The sequence below is a fragment of the Nerophis ophidion genome, linkage group LG08, assembly GCF_033978795.1.
Source record: "Nerophis ophidion isolate RoL-2023_Sa linkage group LG08, RoL_Noph_v1.0, whole genome shotgun sequence".
Lineage (NCBI taxonomy): Eukaryota > Metazoa > Chordata > Actinopteri > Syngnathiformes > Syngnathidae > Nerophis > Nerophis ophidion.
In genome coordinates this window covers 54,886,882-54,913,662 of record NC_084618.1, presented here as the reverse complement: position 1 = coordinate 54,913,662, position 26,781 = coordinate 54,886,882, and the positions used below count along the sequence as shown (strand labels likewise).

Genomic DNA, 26,781 nt, shown 5'->3' with positions numbered 1-26,781 from the left:
CAAAATGAAAAATGTTTTAATATTTGAGGTAATTTCATAGATCTGCTATGGTGTGATGATAATAATATATTGATGAGTTATTGTAAATATATGTTTTTATCAGTTTTAAATGTATTTCTAGAGCAACTTTTTACCTTTCTTTAGTCAAAAAGAAGATAGAATGAAAACAATTAGGGATGGGCCTTTAAATACATTTGTTGCACTAAAAGCAATGTGCAATAAATGTATTGCTAATTTTTAAATCTTTTAATATGAGATGCCATATAAAATTATACAACTTTGCTTCAACCGATATTTAATACTGAATATACCTATTTTAAGAATAATCTGTATTACAGTAGTTTAACTTTTGTGCACACCTAGGGAGGGCCCAAAATGGACATTGGTGTGTTCCTCATGTGATAGATTGTTCGGTTTGAAGGTGAGCAGTCCAAAATTCTACCAGGGAGTTTGTTCACAAGTGTTTTTGAAATAAAATTGCATTGTGTTTTTTGATTGCAACATTGTTAGAATTGGATGTAAACAGAGCTTTTATGAGCGTAAATGAGTTGAACTGCAATTAAAATGCAATGGAAATTATTTTGGACAGATCTATATAAAGACTTGTGTGAACTCATTAATGTCCTGCCAGCTTTCTGGCTCAGTAGACGCTGTGAAAATATATTGTTTTTGTCTACTTTTCCACTGCATTAAGATCAAAGTTGTCATGAATTATCAATCAATCAATCAATGTTTACTTATATAGCCCTAAATCACTAGTGTCTCAAAGGGCTGCACAAACCACCACGACATCCTCGGTAGGCCCACATAAGGGCAAGGAAAACTCACACCCAGTGGGACATCGGTGACAATAATGACCCAGTGGGACGTCGGTGACAATAATGACTATGAGAACCTTAGAGAGGAGGAAAGCAATGGATGTCGAGCGGGTCTAACATGATACTGTGAAAGTTCAATCCACAATGGATCCAACACAGTCGCGAGAGTCCAGTCCAAAGCGGATCCAACACAGCAGCGAGAGTCCCGTTCACAGCGGAGCCAGCAGGAAACCATCCCAAGCGGAGGCGGATCAGCAGCGCAGAGATGTCCCCAGCCGATACACAGGCAAGCAGTACATGGCCACCGGATCGGACCGGACCCCCTCCACAGGGTAGAGTGGGACATAGAAGAAAAAGAAAAGAAACAGCAGATCAACTGGTCTAAAAAGGGAGTCTTTTTAAAGGCTAGAGTATACAAATGAGTTTTAAGGTGAGACTTAAATGCTTCTACTGAGGTGGCATCTCGAACTGTTACCGGGAGGGCATTCCAGAGTACTGGAGCCCGAACGGAAAACGCTCTATAGCCCGCAGACTTTTTTTGGGCTTTGGGAATCACTAACAAGCCGGAGTCCTTTGAACGCAGATTTCTTGCCGGGACATATGGTACAATACAATCGGCAAGATAGGATGGAGCTAGACCGTGTAGTATTTTATACGTAAGTAGTAAAACCTTAAAGTCACATCTTAAGTGCACAGGAAGCCAGTGCAGGTGAGCCAGTACAGGCGTAATGTGATCAAACTTTCTTGTTCTTGTCAAAAGTCTAGCAGCCGCATTTTGTACCAACTGTAATCTTTTAATGCTAGACATGGGGACACCCGAAAATAATACGTTACGGTAGTCGAGGCGAGACGTAACAAACGCATGGATAATGATCTCAGCGTCTTTAGTGGACAGAATGGAGCGAATTTTTGCGATATTACGGAGATGAAAGAAGGCCGTTTTAGTAACGCTTTTAATGTGTGCCTCAAAGGAGAGAGTTAGGTCGAAGATAATACCCAGATTCTTTACCGTGTCGCCTTGTTTAATTGTTTGGTTGTCAAATGTTAGAGTTGTATTATTAAATAGAGTTCGGTGTCTAGCAGGACCGATAATCAGCATTTCTGTTTTTTTGGCGTTGAGTTGCAAAAAGTTAGCGGACATCCATTGTTTAATTTCATTAAGACACGCCTCCAGCTGACTACAATCCGGCGTGTTGGTCAGCTTTAGGGGCATGTAGAGTTGGGTGTCATCAGCATAACAGTGAAAGCTAACACCGTATTTGCGTATGATGTCACCTAGCGGCAGCATGTAGATGCTGAAGAGTGCAGGGCCAAGGACCGAACCCTGGGGAACTCCACACGTTACCTTAACGTAGTCCGAGGTCACATTGTTATGGGAGACACACTGCATCCTATCAGTAAGATAAGAGTTAAACCAAGACAGGGCTAAGTCTGACATACCAATTCGTGTTTTGATACGTTCTAATAAAATATTATGATCGACGGTATCGAAAGCAGCGCTAAGATCGAGGAGCAGCAACATAGGTGACGCATCAGAATCCATCGTTAGCAATAGATCATTAGTCATTTTTGCGAGGGCTGTCTCCGTGGAGTGATTTGCTCTGAAACCGGATTGAAAGGTTTCACATAGATTGTTAGACGCTAAGTGTTCATTTAACTGCTCCGCAACAATTTTTTCAAGGATTTTTGAAATAAAGGGAAGGTGAGACACCGGTCGGTAGTTTACCATGAGGTCAGGATCGAGGTTAGGTCTTTTAAGAAGAGGATGAATAACCGCTTTTTTGAATGCTAGGGGAACAGTGCCCGAGGAGAGTGATAAGTTTATAATATTTAGCACTGATGGACCTAATAATACAAAGAGCTCCTTGATCAGTTTCCCAGGAAGAGGGTCAAGTAAGCATGTTGTCTGTTTTATTCCATTTACACGTTGTAACAATTCCTCTAATGTTATTTCCTCAAAACGAGAGAAACTATTTTGGAGGGCAGTATCCGCCGTATATACCATCGTATCAGTGTTAATAGAACCCCGTTGTAGCTGGGACGCATTGTCTTTAATCTCCTTTCTAATGACTTCAATTTTCTTACTAAAGAATTGCATAAAGTCATCAGCTGAGTGGGTTGAGCTACTGGAAGGGGTCCCTTGTTGGGTTAGCAATGCTACCGTACTAAACAAAACTTTAGGATCGTTTTTATTACGGTGGATGAGATTTGAGTAATATTTAGCTTTAGCTAAGGTAAGCATGCGTTTATAAGTTATTAAACCATCACTCCATGCTTGATGGTGCACCTCAAGTTTAGTCGTGCGCCATTTGCGTTCCAGCTTTCTACATAATAATTTCTGAGCTCTAGTTTCTTCTGTAAACCACGGGGTGCGCTTTTTTGGAGCCTTTTTTAACTTTAGCGGTGCTATGTTATCAATGGTTTCGCGCAGGGTGTCGTTAAAGTTGTTAGTGAGGTTATCAATAGAGCCCACATACTTTGGGAATGGTGCCATTACCGAGGGCAGTAGGTCAGCAAGAGTTGTCGTTGTGGCCGTATTAATGTTGCGGCTGCTATAGCAGTTATTATTATTATTAGTTTGACGAACATGCGTCTCAACCTCGAATTTTATAAGGTAATGATCGGACAATACTTTCGTATACGGGAGTATCGTAACTTTGGAGACGGTGATACCCCTGACAAGCACTAGGTCTATCGTATTACCGTTGCGATGCGTGGGTTCATTTATTATTTGTGTGAGACCACAGCTATCAATTACAGTCTGGAGCGCTACGCACGGTGGGTCCGATGGGGTATTCATATGGATATTAAAGTCCCCCATTATGATTATATTATCGGCGTGTGTCACTAGATCAGCAACGAACTCTGAGAATTCATTGATAAAGTCCGAATAGGGCCCTGGGGGGCGGTAGATAACAGCCAGGTGTAGAGGCAGCGGTGTGACAGACTTCATAGTAAGCACCTCAAACGATTTATATTTATTATTTATGTTAGGACTAAGGTTAAAGTTTTCGTTGTATATTAGTGCGACCCCCCCACCCCTTTTAAGCGGACGGGCAATATGCGCATGTGTAAAGTTAGGAGGACATGCCTCATTTAGCGCAAAAAAGTCGTTTGGTTTAAGCCAGGTTTCGCTGAGACCGATGACGTTAAGATTGTTGTCTCTGATAATATCATTAACTAATAACGTTTTGGGAGACAATGATCTTATGTTTAAAAAACCTATATTATAGGTAGTGGGCTGTTTTAGGGAGTTTTTGATCAAATTATCCGTAGTAGCAATATTAATAATGTTGTGTTTATTATGCCCAGTGCATTTAGTATAGTTACGACCATATCTAGGAATTGATACGACAGGAATTTTCCGATTGTTTGTTTGTTGCTTTGATAAACTGCACGCATCATGGTTAGCCACCTCAGTAACGGGGATTTTCCGATTGTTTGTTTGTTGCTTTGATAAACTGCACGCATCATGGACATTTACAGATTTCTCAAAACAAGGCTGCGAGACTTGACTTTAGTCAAACTAGTATTGATAAGATGCATTCTAGCCTCTCATAGCTCACTATTCAAAATAAATGAAAATAGTGCCAATGATTGTCACACACACACTAGGTGTGGTGAAATTAATCTCTGCATTTGACCCATTCCCTTGTTCCACGCCTTGGGAGGTGAGGGGAGAAGTGAGCAGAAGCGGTGGCTGCGCTTGGGAATCATTTTGGTGATTTAACCCCCAATTCCAACCCTTGATGCTGAGTGCCAAGCTTGGAGGTAAACCAACTCAAAATTGCCCTCATTTTTGTTTGACCAGATCGACTATTGTATTGATGCACATAATTACAATACAATATATGGTCATGTGGTCATACCTATAGTTCAAAGACAGACTCAATGAAAAAACAGTAATTCATAGAGCAAATACTTTTTGGAATAATATACCACTCAATATTCGTCTAATAAAAGTTATATCAGCCTTTAGAAAAAGAGTGGAAAGGTATTGCCTGGAATGGAAATGACCACAGTTGAGGCAATAACATTGAACTACATTAAGTTTTGTTATTTCATGTGTTGGTACTTCTTTTAATTTTTGACATTGATTGACACAATTGTATCTTTTTTTTTTTTTTTTTTTGCATATTTAATAGCTATATTGATAGTGGTAAATTATAGTGTTAACTCATGTAGAATCGTTTAGTTTTATTTTATTTTTTTTTATGTGTTTTGCGTTGTCTTAAAATTGTTTGTGTAGTTTTGTGTGGACCCCAGTAAAAGTAGCTGACTGCCATGGCATCAGCTGATGGGGATAATTTTCAAATAAACAAATAAAATTAGTTATGAACCAGTTCTAAGCGGTAATTACCCAACCTTAAATATTCTACTCTGCAGATTATTTTCAGAAATATTGCATATTTTGATTTTCCCTTTATAAAAAAACATTTGCTATTTTTCACAAAAAAAAAAAAAAAAAAAGCCATAAAACCTAAAAATAATATAAACTTTAAAATAGATAGGTCTGAAGCGGTTAAAAACATTGCAAGTGTTGAACTTAAAACATTGAAATATTAATGATTACTCATGACACTGTTATTAGCGGATTCCTGTTACATCTTAAGAGTATGTGTGTTAGATCTTAAGAGTATTTTGCATGAGGGTTAAACAAACACATGCAATGTAACAAATAGCTGACTTGTTTACAGTACATTATATTTTGCCTAAGTACGGTACTTAATCAAGAATGTATTTCCACACAACGGATTGAATTGAGCATTTTCCGTTCGGGCTCCAGTACTCTGGAATGCCCTGCCGGTAACAGTTCGAGATGCTACCTCAGTAGAAGCATTTAAGTCTCACCTTAAAACTCATTTGTATGATCTAGCCTTTAAATAGATCCCCTTTTTAGACTAGTTGATCTGCCGTTTCTTTTCTTTTTCTCCTCCGTCCCACTCTCCCTTGTGGAGGGGGTCCGGTCCGGTGGCCATGGATGGAAGTACTGGCTGTCCAGAGTCGGGACCCAGGATGGACCGCTCGCCTGAGTATCGGTTGGAAACATCTTTGCGCTGCTGATCCGCTGCTGATCCGCCTCCGCTTGGGATGGTTTCCTGTTGGCTCCACTATGGACGGGACTCTCGCTACTGTGTTGGATCCACTTTGGACTGGACTAACACGGTTGTGTTGGATCCACTATGGATTGAACTTTCACAATATCATGTTAGACCCGCTCGATATCCATTGCTTTCGGTCCCCTAGAGGGGGGGTTGCCCACATATGCGGTCCTCTCCAAGGTTTCTCATAGTCATCATTGTCATTGTCACCGACGTCCCACTGGGTGTGAGTTTTCCTTGCCCTTATGTGGGCTCTACCCAGGATGTCGTTGTGGTTTGTGTTGTGGTTCTTGCAGCCCTTCAAGACACTATTGATTTAGGGCTATATAAATAAACATTGATTGATTGAATTCCTAACGATCATGTAATTATGCAATGATTCAGCCCATATCTTGTTAGAATAATTCATGGGACTTCATCATGGACAAACATTTTTTTTCGTTTAACCTCTTATGACGGAATCAATCTAAAGTTATGCCCACTACATGATGAATTTACCTTTACTGTCCCTAAATTATTGCCTAAATGCTCCAATTAACTCCTATCCTCAGCGGGTGCGTTATCTACAGAAGCACAATAAAATCAGCAGGGTCAGGGTGAAGTTGGCACGTGAAAAACAGAATACAACAATTCGCAAATCCTTTTCAACTTATATTCAATTGAATAGAATGTAAGACAAGATAATTAATGTTCGAACTGAGAAACTTTTCCACTTTGCATCAGTCTATCTTTGATGAGCTCGAGCCCAGCGAAGCCGGCGACATTACTGGGTGTGGTTGATAAATGGCTTTCGCTTTGCAGAGTAGAGTTTTAACTTGCACTTACAGATGTAGAGACAAACTGTAGTTACTGACTCTGTTTTTCCCAGCTGTTCCTGAGCCCATGTGGTGATATCCTTTACTCACAGATGTCGCTTTTTGATGCAGTACCGCCTGAGGGATCGAAAGTCCGTAATATTATCTCTTAAGTGCAGCGATTTCTCCGAATTCTCTGAACCTTTTGATAATATTAAGGACCGTAGATGGTGAGATCCCTAAATTCCTTGCAATATCTTTTTGAGGAATGTTGTTCTTAAACTGTTCGACAATTTGCCCACACATTTGTTCACAAAGTGGTGACCCTCGCCCCATCCTTGTTTGTAAAGGTTTGAGCATTTCATGGAAGCTGCCTTTATACCCAATCATGGCATCCACCTGTTCCCAATTAGCCTGTTTACCTTTGGGATGTTCCAAATAAGTGTTTGATGAGCATTCCTCAACTCTATCAGTCTTTTTTGCCACTCGTGCAAACTTTTTTGAAACATATTGCAGGCATCAAATTCCAAATGAGCTAATATTTGCAAAAAATAACAACGTTTTCCAGTTCTAACGTTAAGAATCTTGTCTCTGCCGTCTATTTAATTGAATATAAGTTGAAAAGGATTTGCAAATCAATGTATTCTGTTTTTGTTTACGATTCACATGCTAACTTCACTTTTTTTTTGGTTTAGTAGTTTGCATGTGTGTGTGTGAGAAGTAAAGACGTACAGACGCAGTGGCAGCAGAGGGCAGTCACACATCAGAGGATTGTCGGCCAGGTTGATGACTTCCAAAGAGGTGATCGGGTGGAGGTCAGGTACCTGCTCCAGCTGGTTGCCCTCCAGGAAGAGACCCCTCAAAGCCAAGCCTGCCAGGGAGCTCTGTGACATCTTGATAGTGAGGGACGACACCATGAAACCACCAGGAGGTTTAAGTTCCACGTTAAAGTACCTCCACTCACCTTCTCCAGGCCCATATTATCCAAATAAAGTTCCCTCAGCGAGCTCGCTAAAGGCTGGAAAGCGTTTGGTCCCACCCATCGAATGGCGTTTCTTGACAGCCTCAGGTCCTTCAGGTTCCTGGCGTTGCTCAGGGCTTCAGTAGGCACCTCTTTCAGCTTGTTCCCTGCCAGGTGGAGCGTGTCCAGATGGCTGGCCTGCTCCAGAGCCTTAGGAGACACGTGGTTGATGGCGTTTCCGTTAAGATAGAGAGACCTGAGGCCCTCCGCGCCGCTCAGGATGTTTGCCTCTAGCTTGGCGATGGAGTTATTCTCCAAATGGAGCGTGAGAAGCCCCGGGAGCAGTTTGAAGGCCCCTTTAGGGAAGATACTGAAGCTATTCTTCTCCAAGTGCAGGTAAGTCAGCTGAAGGAGGCCTGCAAATTCCAACCAATGATATGAAGTCAAAAAAAAGTAGGGAAGGGCAATATGGTTAAAATCTATATCACGATATATATTGCAGCATATTGCATCATTTCGGATTGTATTCTTTTCTCAAATTTATTATTAATCTACTTGCTAATGCACTGTTAATATCTGGTTACTTTCTGCTGTAACATGTTCTATCTACACTTCTGTTAAAATCAGTGGTGTGCCGTCAGGGCCAGCAAGGCCTTCTCTGCTGGCCTAACATAACCAGAAATAATGATCATAATTACAGATAAAAGTAATTTTTAATTTACTTTCCCTAAAAATCTAAAAGTATTATTCTCTCCATGTCACATTATGCTCTTACCAATGTTGTTCTTTTTAGGTTAGAGTTTGTATCCAATCAGTATTTAGCTAGCTTATGTTGCCATGCTGCACGAAATGTGCCTTCAGAATCAACAATGCGGGCGTGTGTGCACTGTAAGCGAACGGGCACATACAGTTGATAGACAATTGCAATAGCCAATAAGATCACGAGTTGTTGTCAATAAGGCCTTCTAGCTAGCCCTAACATTTACGCGTCCTGTGATTGGATACTCACTTGGGAGTCCCAAGTGAGTATCCAATCACACCGGTGCCATACGAGCCATAGAAAGCAATAAAAAGCCACAGAAAACTCACCAGTACAATAACCACAAAGATAAAGTGTTTGTCTTACACCTAGTAATCCGCTATGGAGGGACAACGCTAAGCAATGCAGGTTTAGGTATAGCGGTGCGTGCTTTTTGGCAGGCAATGGCATTTTGGCACAACACGGCCAATGAAATGGTTTGCCCGCCACTTTCACACGAATCAAACGACAACGACGGTGCCACTGGCTTATATGGTGTCGAATGGGTGCTAAAATTCTGAGTTCAAATATTTTATTTCTTTATTTTTTTCATGTTTTATTTGTTTTATACAATTCTTATAATTTTGACAGTACCAAGTAAGATATCTTTTAACTGCTGAAGCGGGTTTATTAAATGTTAAATGCGCCAAAAATAGACCCTTTTGTACACTGTTGAGGGAATTCCATGCCCAGTAGTGTGCAAGTGTGTTTCTGTATAGTATCTCCAGCCGTGTCCATGTGGTGACATCAATTACGGTATTTTGAGAGGTGAAATCGGACTAAGTAGGACCTCACTGAAGGCCTAGGTGAGAAGCGCATGGCCCGCCACTGGTTAAAATGTAATAAGCACTTGTTCTGCTGTTGTTTGGATACTTTACATTAGTTTTAGGCGATACTACAAATTTCGGTATTCATCTAATACCAAGTATCAATTATTTTATCACATAAAAAATGTACAATAAAGTCAATATTGCAAAATAACTAAAAAAGAGCAGAAACTACTGGCTCTTATTTCCTCTGTATGTAACCAATAACAAATAGGACAAAACACGAGTTAGTTGTAATAAAAATTATAAATCTAATCACTGTTGTATCAACAAAATACTGATACTATTCTTGGTATCCTTACAATCGATATTTATATAGATCCGCCCACCTCTGTTTACATCCAAGAGCTCTACCTTAGCAGTTAGCTATGCATCTTTGTTATTCTCTTATTGGTGTGTAGTGTAGCATGTTTCGCTATTATTCCTGTCCTCTGGTCCTTCTAGGAAACGTTTATTCGCTGCATTGGAAGCAGGGATTAGTGATTTAGAAGCGGCTTCACACTGTGGAGGGACATTGCCGTTAGCAAGAATGCTCCATTGCATTAAGGACGCCTTTGTGTGCCTGTCGCCGTCAAATTTGCTGGACCAGAACTAGAATGTGTCATCAACATACATTATCACAAAAGTGGTAAAAGCTGATATTGTATATCGTTTACAACCCCAAAGTCAAGCCATAAAACGTGTTTTACCTTTAAAGGCTTCAGGTCTTAGGGATGAGATGTTATTCTCAGAGAGGTACAAGTAGATGAGGCCCTTCATGCCGCTGAAAGCGCCATCCTCTACGTCCACCACCTTGCAGCGCTGCAGGTGCAGGGACACCACCTGGGACACGCCAGGGAAGCTGTTGCTAGGGATGTAGTGGAAGTTGTTGCCACGCAGGTCAAGGAGCCGCGTGTTGGCAGAGAAACCGCGGGGAACTTTGGTGTGGGCGCGGTTCTCGCAGGACGAGTGATGGTTTTCGGCCTGAAGAAATGCAAAAGTCAAATTGTAAATGTAGCGAAAAAGTATTTAGTTTTTTTCCCCACAATATTGTCAACTCTTATTAAACTGTCTTTGACTCCATCATAACACACTAACACGCACCATTTTTCACCCATGTTGAGAGTGGGAGAAATAAAATTGTGACTGTGGACAGTTGACACGGGCAGATCCAGCCAAATATAAATATCATTGACACCAAGTGGTTAAAAAAATTGACCTTTGATTTAATTACCTTGTACAAATGTAAAGTTAAAAGAAAGGTAATTCAAAATTTTTGAAAGGTGTCACAGTAAAAAGTGTTCATATCCATCCATCCATTTTTCTACCGCTTATTCCCTTTGGGGTGGCGCTCAGCTACAATCGGGCGGAACGCGGTGTACACCCTGGACAAGTCGCCACCTCATCGCAGGGCCAACACAGATAGACAGACAACATTCACACTCACATTCACACACTAAGGCCAATTTAGTGTTGCCAATCAACCTATCCCCAGGTGCATGTCTTTGGAAGTGGGAGGAAGCCGGAGTACCCGGAGGGAACCCACGCATTCAAACTCCACACAGAAATATCCCGCGCCGGCGATTGAACCCTAACTACTCAGGACTTTCGTATTGTGAGGCAGATGCACTAACCCCTCTTCCACTGTGAAGCCGTGTTCATATCCATGTTGGCAATATTGGTCCTGTGTTTACTTGTTTGGTATCAATATAATAGTATCACCAGGGGTATCGAAGTGAAGTACTTTTCACTTCCGAATCGATACGGTACCAATTCCTGGTACTGTATATTAAATCGATACTTGATCTTAACAGTACCAAATTTCTGTACTTTTGTGTGTTTTCAAATGAATTAATAAAGGTTTAATATTTGGAGGAAAAAAAAAATTCAAATTTTAAAAATGTAAAATTTAGCAATGAACTTTGCTGTCCAGTTGTTAACTTGCTTTTTAACACATCTGTATCTCATTTGCATGCACTATACTGTATTATATAGTAGACTTTGCATGCAGTTGCAATTCCAAGACGTTAGATTGCAGTAGTGTATAAGATACTGCGTGTTGCTTTAGTCAGTAAGTAGTCTTTGCTAATAAGTGTAATGTGCCAGTCTTGTCTTTTGTTGAGTCCTAGAAAGTGTTTGTACTGTAAGTATTATATTTATCACACACCATCTGTTTGATTTTAATGTGCATCTTAGTTGTACATTTGATTAAAAAAAATTTGGAGGTGTTTAAAACGCCACTTAAATTGGCTAATGCTAATCAGTAGATTGTCTATGGCAAATCCAAAGTCAATTAGCATTGAGCTAGTGCATTTTGAAAAGTGGAGCCTTAATGTACTTTTGAGTACCTTCTTCTTGCTTTGTTGGGATTGAAAAGTGTAACATTACCTAGATGGCAGTAGTGCTGAGTGCTTGACTCCTTGTTTCCTGACCAAGTACTTGAGCAAAGTGCCGACCAGACGACAGTTATCGAAATAGGCCACCGTTTGATTTTCCGTGAATCAGTACCCAGTGGTACCGACAGAGTTTGGTCGGGATATTACATATTTATGTCATTATGTTTAAAAAACACATTACTCACGTCACAGACGCAGTTAGCAGGACACTTGACCTTTCTCTCCGGCTCTTCTGTCGGCGGTGGCGCCCGTCTATTTGCCTCCTCAAACTCCACCTTCAGCATGGCCTCCTGGCTCTGACAGCGCAGCTCCTGTGGGTAGACAGCCTCCAGGTTCTCCCCAGAGAGATGTGAGGGTCCTGCACATGTTCCAATCAACTTTACCTTCCGGCTGATAGCCCATTCCCTACAGAAAAAGTGCAAAGAAAGGTCAGTGCAGTGATATGCAGAACGGAGGAAAACCATTGATGGAGGTAGGCAGGAACCTGAGCGGCCTCATGTAGCAGTTGCAGTAGACAGGGTTCCTAGCCAGGTGGATCCGTGCCAGGTTAGGAGTGCCCTCGGTGAAGGGTTGGATGACACGTAGCTGGTTGTGGCTGAGGTCCAAGTGGGTCAGGCTGGGGGACTTGGATACAGCTGTGTTGGCCAGGTCCTGCAGGGACATGTGGTCCAGGAAAAGGTGGGTTAGCTTGATCATCGACACTGACTCCTCACCCAGGTAAGTCATGGGGTTGTAACCCAGATCCACACGGGTCACTTGAGGTAATCTGGGTCAAAAGAGGGCATAATCCAAGCGTTTGATTCAGGTTGGAGCACTGGATTTGAACCTTACTGTTCACCAACCTGGTCATTGTCTCCGTGGGGAAAAACTGCAGTTCGTTGTGGTCCAGACTGAGACGGTTGAGTGTGAAAAGACCCGCAAAGGCCTCCGTGTCCAGATAGTTTAGAGAGTTGTGACTTAGACGAAGCCACTTGATGTTCTGCAAACCCTGCCAGGAGAGGAGAGATATTACGTGACAGCCAAGCAGGATGTGCTCGACTGTGTGCTTACCTGGAAGGCCATGTTGGGAATGTAGACCAGCTGGTTGTGTGAAAGCGAGAGCAGGTTGAGGAAGCCGAGCTGAGAGAAAGCTCCGGGCTGGATCTCCTCCACGCGGTTCCGGTCAATCATGAGCTGCTTCAGCGAAGACAGACCATCAAAGGACTCCTGGATTCCCCCACACGAAGAAAGATTCATTACAGTACAAAAACACGTGTTTAAACTATTTTTTTTAAAAACTGAGCAGGGTTTCTAAAACTCAGAAAACAGTTATCTCCTCAACAAGTCAGTACAGTCGTACAATCGTTTTTGTACACGCTACGTATGATTTGGTTTTCAGCTGGAATTAACGCCAATTTTTTCCTATGACATCTTGATTATAAACGGCCAAACGTTGTGTGACGTTGCGTAACAAATCTGTCTGTTTGATAAAGAATCCTGAGAAACAAGATGAAAAGAATGGGTTTGAACTAAAATTTTTGCATTGTTACAGTAAAGTGATACTATGAAATTAGAGACCCAGATTCCGAGTTTTTCAGGGTACGAGCTGATTTCAGCTACTATTTATGAGCATGGTGTCGCAAATGTCCAGTGATGGTCAAGCGACTTGGAAAATTTATTAATCTAAGCTACAAGTTAAACTCGATTAAATGTCGCTAAACTACAGGGCAAGCTATCCCCGGAAAATTGTAGCAAGCTACACAGCAATAGTAGCTTGCTAAATCAAAGCTACATTTTTTTTTTAACTGCATTTTTCTTTACTATATCAAAAGCTACATTTAACAGTCTTTCTCTTTATGGGCCCACATGTATAATATCAATGTTAATGTAACTGAGAGTGTATAATGGGACCCAATAAGGGCCCATTACTATGAAGTATCCGTCATTTAGCTGGGGACACCCTACAACAACCTCTAGGGGTCCCTGCACCCACTGTATGTATTTATTTAGTTTACCTTTTATTTTTCCTACCCTTATAATGTTATTTATTTTCTCTACTAAACAGAATCTATCAATATCTTGACAAAAAAACAATTACTTGTGTGTTGTTTGGGAACAGTTGATAATGGTTAGGTGCAGTAAAACTTTTCATGAACTCAAGTCACCTTGATGTGTGTTCCTAAACTTGTGTCGGACGTCTTAGATGAAGACAGCAGTTATGATTTTGGTTTATGGAGTAAAAAACTAAAAATTAAAGTTTTGGGCATAGTTTTCTCTAAACACAGACATTTGTTTAAATATGGCTAAGAACACGCATTATTGTGGGTTTCCTGTACGTCGTCTTCATCACTAAAAGAAAGATCTAATCTAATGTTCAAGTATTGTTTTCTTTTTGGAGTAGTCAGCTTAAAGCGTCCCTCTCTCTCTGACTCCCTCGTCGTCATGTGACATGACTACGTGACTGTTATGATTTTGCTTCCTGGTTTTAATGACTCGCCTTATCTTGCCTCTAATTGGCCAGTCCGTAATGTTTTGTCCTAACCTTAGCCAATTGTGACTCATCATACAAACAACAACCAATAATCATAGATTTTCTCTGTATGTGTGGATGTTCTCATTCATCCAGGTCATTCAATTTTCTACAAATTTTTATTTTCCACTTGGATTCACAGTCCATTTTTTCTTTTTGTAGCTTTTAGCTTTGATGTAAGCTACCCAGCTACATGGGTCTAAAAGTAGCTAAACTACAGGTAGAGCTACCCGTTAAAAAAGTAGCTAAGCTACTGGAAAATGTAGTTAAGTTACTTGCTTGTATTAGCTTATAGCTAGGGATCAACATAACTTTGTTTTTCCAAACCTCAAAATAAAAGAAAGTGTTGAGAAAAAGAGGATTATATTCACTGACTTATGGTTTATGCTTTAAATGTATTTTAAACATGTATTCAATTACAATATGGTACATCACATATTTCCAGTTTCTCTTTACGTGTCCAAAAAAGAAGCAGAGCGTATTTAATGCTACCCTTTTTATTGCTGTTCTCAATTTGTAACCTCATTTAAATCATAAATAATAAAGGTAAAGTTCTCAATAAATAGGTGAATAAATTGTAATTCTCATATTAAGATGAATAAGATGATCTCATTTTTCAATAGTTACAAATATTTATCAGGATTCTTCTACCTTGTACTTTGCGTTTGAACAGTTTCTTTAACTTGATCATATCAGTACATTGTTTGACTTCTTTACTTAATTCCATAATTTAATTCCACATACTGATAAGCTAAAGGTCTTAAATTTTGTACGTTCATAGAAATGTGTTGAATTATATTTTTCTCTAAGGTTATATTTCTCTTCTTTTGTTGGGAAGAATTTTAGAAAATTTTTGGGTAGTAGGTTTTAGTTTGCTTTGAGCATAATTTTAGCCCTGTGCAAATTCAACAATTGTAACACGGTTAGTGACTGTTGTAGATATTTCCCTCAGATATTGTAACACTAGCAAGCAGTAGATAATAGAGTGGATTTTGCTACACAACATATTTAGCTATATTTATTATTGCCGTATTTATTGCCACTGTATGTTGTATTTTTTTTATAATAGTTAAAGAAATTATCAAAAACATGAGCAAGCTTGCGTCGACTTGGCGAAGCAGTAGTAGTATTGATAGTTTGCACTCTACTGAAGCAGAATCAGTCTAACACCAGTTAAGAATGTTAAATTTGTAATATCCAAACGGAGGACTTCTGTCAATAAAAATCAATATTATTAAAATCAATGTTTTATTATACAATATTTCTCCTCTTAACGTTTGTTTTTATTTTTTACATGTTAAAATTGTGATGTTTTGGGGGGTCTAGACACCGATTAAATCAGTTCAATTCATTTCAATGGGCGAGGCTGTTTCACAATAGGAGATTTTAGAGGTATATGCTGTGTCACAGACCCAAATAAACTGACGTACTACTGTACTTCTTTAAACTCCTAGGCCACCACGTTGTTTACTTGTTACTGAGTTAAGGCTCATATTTTACATGACAAAAATCATGTTGTAAAAATGGCAACAAGTGGGTACACAAGTTGAGTATTCAGAACCCCTGCTATCAAGTGGAAGAGCATTTAACTGTTCTGCCCATCACTAAAGCTTGCTGCTGTGAATAGATATCAAAAATACTTTATCTGTAGTAAATAAATATTCCATCCGTCTATCCATTTTCTACCGATTGTCCCTTCCAGGCTCTGTAATTCGAATCCCTCAAAAGGCATAGGCGAGGCCGTAAACATTACAGTGAGGAAAGCACAGTGACAGCGGCTCTGAATTCCTCCCTCCTGTAACAACACCTGGAGAGTTGAACTCTATTCGATGTGCTTGCGGAGTGACTCCAGGCCTATAAACATAACACATACACACCATGGATTGCCGCACACAGATATGCACACATACCCCGACCCCTTCGCTTTGCCGCCACTTAACTCCTTTATGTATGACGAATGGCTCGAGTAGCGCCAGAAGGGTCAACCCTCTTCTCCTGTTGCAAGTCCTGTGGTTTCTGTGTTGTAATATGTGTATATGTTTCTTCAGTTTTTTTCCTGGCCCCAGACTGAGCCCCATAGCCCCATAGAGCCTAGTCTTGTATTTACTTTTTTTTTTGTACTCCTCCTCCTCCCCCCGCGTCCACCTTTTCCCAACCTTTACAGGGCGCCGCCATACTGGCGACCCATCAGCGTTCCTGTTCTGTTACCCTGTACAATGTATGTCTGGTCTTAAAACGGGTCTGTTCTGAAAATGTAATTTTGTTGTACTTTTTAAGTGCAATGACAAAAAAGTGCTATCCTATCTTGGACAGTTCTGTATTTTAGTCTAATACTGCTGATTGAGTCCGTCATTCTATGTCAGTCTGACAGGTGATTAGTGTGAGACTACCTGGTAGAGAATGTCAACGTCGTTGTTTGCAAGGTTGAGAAAAACCAGGCGGCCGAGACCTCGAAAGGCGCCTTCTTTCACCCTGCGGATGTTACAGCGCTGCAGCGACAGGTGAGTCAGGTAAGGTGTGTGTCTGAAAGCTCCAGTGGGGAGTTCCTGGATGTCGTTCCCCCGAAGATCTAATTTGACTGTGATCTGCAGAGGGAAAAAACAAGTTGAGCTACAATAAGAGAACTTACTAGTAAAAATTTGTGGATGTAGTATCTCACTAAAGCGAGTACAGTAGTCCCACGCTTAAAGTATTTGAAATGGTAACGTATATAGAAAGGGCTTTGATAGCGATATCTGCATGGGAAAATAAGTGATGTAGATATAAATCCAGCAGAAGGTGGTGTCTCACATGTCAATTCAGGCAACATTTTTAGGCAGGAAGCAGCTTTGACAAAACCTGGTGTTTTGTAAGTCCAAATACTGTGTACTGAATAGCTGTAGTTATTTCTCAATGCAGCAAACTGAATGCAAATCTAGTTTGATGATTGTGAAAGCAATTTTATAGGGATAAGAGGATCAATAATGGGCATTTTTAGGGATTCTTATGGTTGTGTAATTGTTGGGATTTACTGTACTGTGCAACCCTCACATTTCAGAAACCATTTGTAAAACATACTGTATATATTCTCAAGGGATAATACTTTAGAAATGATACGTGGCTATTCTTTAAGCAGTGATTTTTACAACCTGTTGGGCAGTAAGGGGTTGCTAGGAGCTCACTTGTAATACCCATTCCTACCACTTGTGGAAGTAATGCGTCATTAGCAAATTGATGTGTTTTCATTTGCATGTTAATTATAGTGACAGATTATGAATCATAAAATCTGGACAATAAGCCGCTACTTTTTTCCTACGCTTTGAAACCTACGGCTAAGAAAAAAGTGCAGCTAATTTATGGATTTTTCTTGGCTAACTGCCATCATGCAAATAATTTTCATTAAACACAGAGACTTTGAAGAGGTTTGTTATTGTTTGTGCAATGCCGCCATCTTTTGTACGACTTTGCTCACTGCAGGTTCTGCAGGGTGAACGTCTACTGTATTTCTTTGTTTAGTGCTTTCCAAAGGAAGTACATGTGCCATTTCATCTTCTAGTTGTCCATAGCATTTTTACTCGTATGATTTCTTTATTCATCACTATAAGAAACGTTTGTAAGTTTTACAATATAACTAAAACTATTCATATTTACTAAACCGTCCCATGTGTGATGCTTGTAGGAGTGTTTTAATGCATATTTGTACGTGCTATCTTAAAGTAATGAAGCTAGCCTCGTTAGCATTAGCCAATATGCTAACACGTTGTCTGTGTAATGGCAATGTTTATTTTATTGTTTCAGTTTCACAATTTATTCAGTAAATTAAACAAATGTCCCAGTTATTGAGTCTGTTAAACTGATTAAAGAGCTAGCTTCTGCAGCTAGTGGGTCCATGACGATGACTTCTGTTTGGTTTGATCAGCGGTTTTACTGCCATGTGACATGCAACGTTTGGAAATAATGAAGGTCTGTAAATAAACATTTACAAAATCTTTTTGTGTAAGTAACTCATTTGACCATGTATATATCTGCAGATAATGGTCCAATACGGCTAATATATGTAAAAAAATGTTCTTCTAAAATTTTGTGGGTCCTGCTTATATGCTGGTGCACTCGATAGTCTGGAAAATACTGTATTTGGAATTCATTTATTTCATCACCAAATAACTGAATTAATCATGTCTTTTTCAAACAGTTTGAAAAAAAAGGGTAAAATCTGATTACAGTCATCCCTCGTTTATTGCTGTTAATTGGTTCCAGATAAGTGAATTTCCGCAAAGTAGGAATTCTTATTTTTAAATCGAACACCCTGAGCATAAAAAAAACTGATGCACGCCCATTAAATATGCGTGGTGGCCAAGCTAGCTCTGTTCTCAATGGGTACTCTAAATGTTGTTTTGCCTTTCTCAAAGAAAAAATGCCCTATGCTTGTGTTGTTTTTGGCTGTACGACTTGTAAAGAATGAAAAAGAGTTCCCCGAGAGGTAATAAAAAAGGGTGGAAGAGTGCAAATTTTTACTAAACAATGACAAGAAAAGCAGTACACCTTCCAGTCCACGGGAACAGAGTCAAAGAATGCATGACTTTGTAGTGATCGTGATCACTTCATTAAAGGTTTGTTTGATATACTTTTAACGTTCATTATTTCCCATTTAAGTATTATCTTGACATTATTTGTATTTCTTAAACACGATGCAGCTGAGATAGGCTCCAGCACCCCCTGCGACTTTGAGAGGGACAACCGGTAGAAAATGGATGGATGGATGTTTGCTAAGAATGTTTCGAAAAGCCCCAACTCGGCGAGTTGAAATAAAGGTAGGCAAATGTGAGCAAAACTTAAAAGAGTTAAGTTTTTACAAAAGGCAGCAATCATAAATGAAGCTTTCAGCACATACACAATGTTGACATCTATAGTTATATTTTGATAAAAACAGGGAAAAACGCGCTATTCGTAAACAGCGCGTGCAAGAGCAATAAACATCAGTAGATGCAAAGTTATATCATTAAAATGCTACTTTACACGAGCAAAAATGATGCAAATTACCCGGGAGAGTGTTGATACATATTTCCTTGACCCAGCCACACACAAAAAAGTTGTAGACCTCCACACTTTTCCAAGTTTTCATCTGTTTTGTGGTGTACAATCATGTCTGGAGCACACAATAGTTCGATATGTTTGGGAACTCAACCGACGTATAATCCTTGATATCATAGTAATGGCCCTTAAGCAACTAAATCTTTTTTTGATAAAGTGTATATATTGCATAGTTATATTTTTTAACTCATATATGCTTTTTGCAGGTAGACTTAAGCCTCTTTTGCGCTCATCGAAAGTTCGCATGCTGCTTGCTGTAACAGCCATGTTGGCTTGGTTGACCACCACTGGTTTTCACTTCCGAGAAGAAATCATGTGTCAGAATACATGCAATGTATGACCTTCTAAACATGGCTTTTTACATAATTAGAGCCTTGGAAACATGAACTAACCCCCCTATTGTCACCTTATCACTCTTTACCTAATATAGTAAATATGACAAACTGTACAGTAGAATGGACTTAAACACAACCACTAACCTGTGAAAATATTGCAACTAGTTTGATGTTGTATATGATCTGCCGTGCGATACAGTACAATACCTTAGATCTGTTATTTCAAGTGAATTTAGCCATTTTAACGTTTGAAAATGTGTTATTTCATTGGCAAATGTGTAAACTATCCTTAAATATTCATGTATTTGACTAACAGGCCTTGATATGATATTTCAATAGAGAAGTGTTTAGAAAAACGGCAATAGAGTGAAGCATAGAGACGAGAGACAACTCAAGCATTTATTTTGCAATTATTCAACCTGACTTCAGTCAAATAAATAATGAATCTTTGTGACCAGCGCATCTATTTTTGTGTTATTTGACTAGATTTAGGCTTGGTGAACTGAGTACATTAGATATAGTTATTGAATAAAAATGAAAGAAAAATTTATACTGTGATAACGGGCCCTGGCTGAGCCCCTGAGTAAGAGAAAAGGTTGGGCCCCATAGTCAAAAAAGTTTAGAGTACTTATTGTGAAGCTGGCAACACAACATTTGGACAATAGTTATTTTGAGTTAGGACAGCAACACTTCCCCCCAAGTTGTACACTGACTACTCTAAAGTATATACAAGTTCCATTTCTGTAGTATCACCTCTTGAGAAGATGGTTGCTGAAATGTGAGGGTTGTACTGTACTCGCACCGGTGAGATAAAAGTGTGCCCCGTGAAAGTGAGCTCATGAGAGGGAAACCTCGTCCACTGTCGAAGGCACTTGGGTCAGGTTCTTGTTGACGCACGTCACGGTGAGCTGGATTTGGTCGCATACGCACTGTTGCGGGCATTTTGCAGTGAGCGCTGCAGGGAGCAGTAGGAGTGGGAGGCCGAGCAGCGGGACCCAGAGGGTGTCAGGAGAGAGTCGGGAGTACATCTAAAAGGCAAAATAAAAGACTGTTTCTTGTGTTAATCCATAGTTGTTGAACATCACAAGAATACACCTCAGTAACAAATGCTGACTAACGCCCATTGAGTGGTAGTGTGGCCGAGTGGTCTAAGGCGCTGGATTTAGGCTCCAGTCATTTCGGTGGCGTGGGTTCGAATCCCACCACTGCCAGGAGTTTTTGGGACAAAGTGGCAACAAGAAGTTGGGCCTGTCAATTATATATATATATAAATTATATTTATATAGCGCTTTTCTCTAGCGACTCAAAGCACTTTACATAGTGAAACCCAATATCTAAGTTACATTTAAACCAGTGTGGGTGGCACTGGGAGCACGTGGGTAAAGTGTCTTGCCCAAGGACACAACGGCAGTGACTAGGATGGCAGAAGCGGTAATCGAACCTGCAACCCTCAAGTTGCTGGCATGGCCACTCTACCAACCGAGCTATACCGCCCCACTAATTACTCACTGACAAGTTTACCTATAACAAAGATGTGAAGCACCAACATTTTGGAACAAGGATTAGGTGACAGAAGAAAGGTAAAATTTAAATAAATCTATTTGTGGCAGTGTAGGAAAAAGTTATGTACAAGTTTCACGTCTGCATCTTGTTGCATATAAATGTGGTGCAATCAAGGATCCTTGATTAAAATTAAAAAACAGAAGTGTTTTTTACACAAAACCAAATTATTTAGGGGCTTTTGCCTAGATATGTTCTTTAAAGGTTAAATGACATTTTTTAAAAAGCTGTTTTCAACCAAATCAATGCAATAATTAGTATTTCAGTGCATGTAACATCTGAAAGGCAAAATAAAAGACTGTTGTTTTTTCATCAATAAGTGTTGGTCAACATTAAAGGAATAAACCTCAGTAACACGTGCCAATCAATTCTCAGAAAAAGGTATTGTGGCCGAGTGGTCTAAGGTGCTGGAATTATAAATGACTGTAGTCATTTCGCTGGCGTGAGTTTGAATCCCACCGCTGCCAGGAGCTTTTGGAAGTTGAGCAAGTCATTAATGACCGACAAGTTTACCTATAACATCAACGTGAGGTAAAGTTTGAAAATGTCATGAAAGTTTTAATAGCCGGGAAACTTAAAAAATAAGGTTGTTTGTATCAATTTAGACTACTGACACATGCCCCCACGCATAAAAATTGCCATTCCTCCTGGATAGCAGCAAACCTAACTTTGAACACTTGACTCAACACAGATGTCATTAAGTCATCAAAGTTCACCTTTCAGCATTCACACACAGCACCAACAAATTGGAACAAGGATTCCGTGATAGAAGAACGGTAAAAATTAAATAAATCTATTTGTGGCAGTGTAGGAGAAAGTTATGTACAAGTTTCATGTCTGCATCTTGTTGCATATAAATGTGGTGTGTTCAAGGACCCTTGAATAAAGTTAAAAAACGGAGGCGTCACTAGGTTTTAAAGATAGGGGGAGGCTTAACTCCCAGGAGATTTAATAATAATAATGTAATTATGATACATCATTATGATTATTTCATTAATCACCTAATCTCTACTTTACACTCTTCAGTTACGGAAAACTTTCTAATCATATTTAAGTGAATGACAGGTTGTATGATTATTTAGATTCATAATATGGTCACTTTATATTTAATTTGTTGGCAATTTTTCCATCCATCCATCATTGTCCCTCTCAGGGTCGCTGGGGGGATGGAGCCTGACCCAGCTGGGTGGGCGGGGCACACCATGGACAAGAACAAACAATATTTTATTATTTTTTTACACAAAACCAAAATATTTAGGGGGGTTTGCCTGGATATGTTCTAGATCCCATCTTTAAAAGTTAAATTAGATTTTTCAAAAAGCTGTTTTCAACAAAATCAATGCAATAATTAGTATTTTAGTGCATGCAAACACACCAAAAGTGTGTATGGGGCCAGCTAATTTGGCTTTAGGGCGGGATTAGGCTACACTTTAGGAGTCTTGTGTAAGGGGGCCTAGTATTTGGTGCTATGCCACTGCCGAGACGTATGCCGCTTTTAAAAAGATACTTTACCCACATTGTCCCTGCATATGGAGGCAAGCCTATACAACCTGTTTACCATCCCCAGAACATCCCGCTGCTCCTCAAGAGATTAGGTTGAATGCAGAGAGGGAATAAGCGGTAGAAAATGGATGGATGGAAGTACAAAAATTCAACAATCATGGTCACACCATCAGCAGCCTTTTCATATTTTCATGAATAAATGTCCGCCGTTTGGATATTATTCTTATATTCTTGGCTGGCTTTACACTCAGTCTGCTTAGGTGTGGCGCATACACTCCAACTGAATTACCGAGTACACGCGCTCAGTTATGTTTTTGATTCATTCTCATTAGGCTTGCGAGACGGCACGAGTTCAATAAACAATTTGACGGGGAGCAGTGTATGCATATTATTTATAAATATCCAGTGGTGTGATTATTGCTATTTTGTTGTCACCTGGTGGCCAACAAAAGTAAATCTGCTAGTAAATGTACTTAGATGTAAGCAAAGTAAAGCAATTACTTATTTGACTCATCCAAACAACCTGCCCTAGTCACAGTGCAAAATCAATAAAATCATGCAGTACAAAAATTCAACAAACATGGTCACACATAACACAACCTGCTCATTGAACTTTGTGGATATTATAAAAAAAATGTCCCGTCAACATAAACAAAATCAAAATTACAGACATTTAAATCTTTTACAAGGGATGATGGAGAAACATGCACAACACGCTCTCCACACTTATCAATGTTTGGCACAGTTTAGCTGCTTGATATTTCTGATTGACTAAAAAAACTTAAGGAGGTTGTCACAGAAATAAACAAGGTAGGAGTTGAACTTTCACACACTTTTAATAACCAATTATGTAAATTATTAATTGTGTATCCATTTTATTATTATAATAATATGTACTCATACATATACTTAGCATGCAGTCTGTTTTCGGCACTTGGATACATTTTTTGAGCCCAATGCGCCCCCCCCCACCCCCCATCCCCCCAATCAAAACGTTAGGACAGCCCTGCTTTAATTCAATGAATATCATCGGCTGCTTCTTCTCAGCACTGTCCTTCACACTCACTTTATTGCTTCCCATAGTTGGAAAAACAAAGTTATGTCAATATCTATCCATAAGCTAATGCTATAAAGTAAGACTTACGGGGTTCACTGTGACTTTTTCTATGCCAATCAATGACGGGGATGCTTTTAACTCAAATGTTTGCTTGCAACTTAAGGCATAATAATTAACCTACAGACAAGCTCTTATCTCAAAACACCATGAGTATAATCGCCTCATGATATTAAACAAGTGCCCCCTCATTTGACTATTATCATTGTTTGAAAAGCAGATATTTAGGTTCAGCTATTGTATAATTTATTTTAAAAAGGGTTAAAATGACCCCAAACATATAACAGTAAATAATACAATAAAGAATATTCAGTTAGGAAGAACTGCAGGTGCATGCAGTAAAAAGAATTCTGTTAAAAGTGAAATTTTCCAGGCTTTTGCGGGCCACTTAAAATGAAGTGGCCCCCGGGCCTTAAATATGACCTGTGATAGATACAATGTAGAGATTGAACAATGATGGTCCCAGCATTGATCTCTGTGGTACGCCACCAGAAATAATTGAGGCTGCAGACATGTGTTGGCCTAGCGTCACACATTGCCTCCTATTAGTTAAGAAGCTTTGTACCCAGCTCCAGACCAGCTGCAGGTTGGAATGGTGCCATCTTGGCAGGATGGACCTGCACTAGTGTTCACTGGAATGCCTTAAAACCACATTCCCATGTGGGATCAACCGCCTTCATCCACCAGAGTGCACATTGAAAGCTCCACATTATTATTGCTACAGGTTTAAAAGTTTAGTACACTTACCAGCCACAATATTAACGCACGATGAAATGAGCTGTGTCGCACATCTTGACTTTACAGTGAAATCCCGTTATTTAGGGCGAACAAACTAGAGACGGAGGAATTTAGAGTTAATGTGCATCCCCCCTGAGCGTAGGGCAGACCGCATGGGAGCACCCAGCCTCGCCTGTCGTGCACAAAGACGCCCACTGTCTCTCCAAGTGTGCAGACGGTGTAGTGCTAAGATGTTCCACTGAAGGTGTGTTTGAGGAGGGGCTGGTGGGTTCGGTGTAAAACCCAATCAGATTTACCCTGCATGAGTACTCCTCAATAATTTGTAATGAGTCTAAAAAACTTTCAAAAGTTAATAAATAAAAAAGTATCAAGTATTAGTAGCAATCTGCAAACCTTTTTTTTTGGTAGATTGTATTTTTTAAAGAATTTCCCACAGGCCTAGCTCCATGACACAAATGAAGATGTGTGGATCGATACTGTAATATCGATACCAAATCTTCATTCTCGATTCTCAAATTAAAATAGCGATACTTTAGCTATTTTAGATAATGTACATAATTAACATATAAAGACAGTGTAAATTAACTAAATTATTGAGATCTAATCTAAATAAAAAAAATTATTGGTAGGAAAAAAATATATATTATATAGTATATGACACTATACCCCAGGGGTCACATTGGGTTAAAAATATTTGCCCGGGGGCTGTATGTATATGTATGTGTATATATATATATATACACATACATATACACACACACACACACACATATATATATATATATATATATATATATATATATATATATGTCTTGATTGGATTATCCAGAGAATAGTGCTCGATACCGTGGTAGAGCGCAATATGTAGGTGTGGGAAAAAATCACAAGACTACTTCATCTCTACAGAACTGTTTCATGAGGGGTTCCCTCAATCATCAGGAGATGATTGAGGGAACCCCTCATGAAACAGTTCTGTAGAGATGAAGTAGTCTTGTGATTTTTTCCCACACCTACATATATATATATATATATATATATTCAGTGCGCGATAATGTCATGTTATTGTTGACTACTGTGCAGAATAGGAGAAACTAAGAGTAACAAGCGGTAGAAAATGGATTAGAAAGGAAATATTTTAAAAAATAATATTAAAAGTTAAAAATAAAGTTGTTTTTTTTAACTCAGGACTTCCCGTGGCCGGATTTTGGACGCTAGCGGGCCGGACCCGGCCCACGGCCCGTAGATTGGGGACCCCTGTTATACATTAATCTCACATAGACAAAAAGGTCAAGTTTCATAAATAATTCACAATCTAGGTGTCACTAAACTATACATAGCAATTCCCATAAAACAGCCATTGCAAACTATTAAAAAACCCCACTGGCAATTAAAATGAGTCATTCTATATTTTAAAACAGTATGTATAATTTAATCGAAGGCTATTTGGAGGCACTCTAAGATAACACGTACAGTCAGTGTAGAATCACGCCATCATGTGTGTCGCCCTGGGATTTTATATTGTTAAAGATTATTTCTGAAAGAGCAGCAACATTTGAAATACACTACATTTTAAATTTTACCAGACACATTGGGTATATTTGCACAAAGCATCCGTATGGGATCGGTATCGCCGATACGAGCCTGAATTTTACTCGTATCGGAGGGGACATAACCTGCAGTGGTATCACACATCACTACTTTTGGTTTAAAAAGTTAAACATTTTGTTTTTGCTTTCAAAATTCGTGGATTAGTGCATAATTTGATTAATGCCTGAATCGTACCAAATTCAAATAATTATATGAGACTCGCATTCCATCTTTGATGTCGTGAGAACCGTATAAGAAAGTGTTGAGAGCGCACTCACCTTGGTTCTCTATGCTTGCTTCTGTGAGTTATGGAGGCAGACTCTTCCCCCCTGACTGTCCCCCATCCAAAACAAACTGCCTTTATCCCTCACTATTATGAAACGCCCCCTCTTACACACACGGTTGAGTTCCAAACCGTGGAGTTCCAAACCGTGTACTTCCACGCTTAGCATGTTCCATATTTAGCAATGAAAAATGCTTAAATGTACCGTTAATACCCGGATGCCGCACACGTGCCTATAATTCCCCCACCCCCCAACAAACACATACATAAACACCGTATCTTTCAAAACGACAAAAATATGATCATAAAAATATTTTTTTCTAAATGTGATCATAAACGATAATTAATATTCGCCAAACTATTTAAAACAAATACCGAAATCTGTATATATAATATATATACAGAT

General features: G+C 39.4%; 1 protein-coding gene and 1 non-coding gene across 3 annotated transcripts in view; one reads left to right on the top strand and one right to left on the bottom strand.

Annotated features, from left to right (window-relative positions):
- chadlb (chondroadherin-like b) overlaps positions 1 to 26,541 on the bottom strand; it is a 29,101-nt gene extending 2,560 nt beyond the window's left edge. The window contains exons 1-10 of one of the 2 annotated variants that reach the window (XM_061908978.1): positions 26,371 to 26,541; positions 20,442 to 20,638; positions 16,576 to 16,770; positions 12,727 to 12,882; positions 12,519 to 12,664; positions 12,161 to 12,442; positions 11,862 to 12,081; positions 9,991 to 10,264; positions 7,679 to 8,091; positions 7,447 to 7,607 (exon numbers count right to left, since the gene is read on the bottom strand). In XM_061908978.1, coding sequence (XP_061764962.1) covers positions 7,447 to 7,607; positions 7,679 to 8,091; positions 9,991 to 10,264; positions 11,862 to 12,081; positions 12,161 to 12,442; positions 12,519 to 12,664; positions 12,727 to 12,882; positions 16,576 to 16,770; positions 20,442 to 20,618 — 2,024 coding nt within the window. In that variant the 5' untranslated portion in view covers positions 20,619 to 20,638; positions 26,371 to 26,541. The remainder of the gene's footprint in view (positions 1 to 7,446; positions 7,608 to 7,678; positions 8,092 to 9,990; positions 10,265 to 11,861; positions 12,082 to 12,160; positions 12,443 to 12,518; positions 12,665 to 12,726; positions 12,883 to 16,575; positions 16,771 to 20,441; positions 20,639 to 26,370) is intronic. The other variant, XM_061908977.1, reaches the window with a different exon arrangement.
- On the top strand, positions 20,720 to 20,801 carry trnal-uag (transfer RNA leucine (anticodon UAG)). The gene has a single exon. It is a non-coding gene; the product is annotated as a tRNA-Leu (tRNA).
- Positions 26,542 to 26,781: the final 240 nt, after the last annotated feature.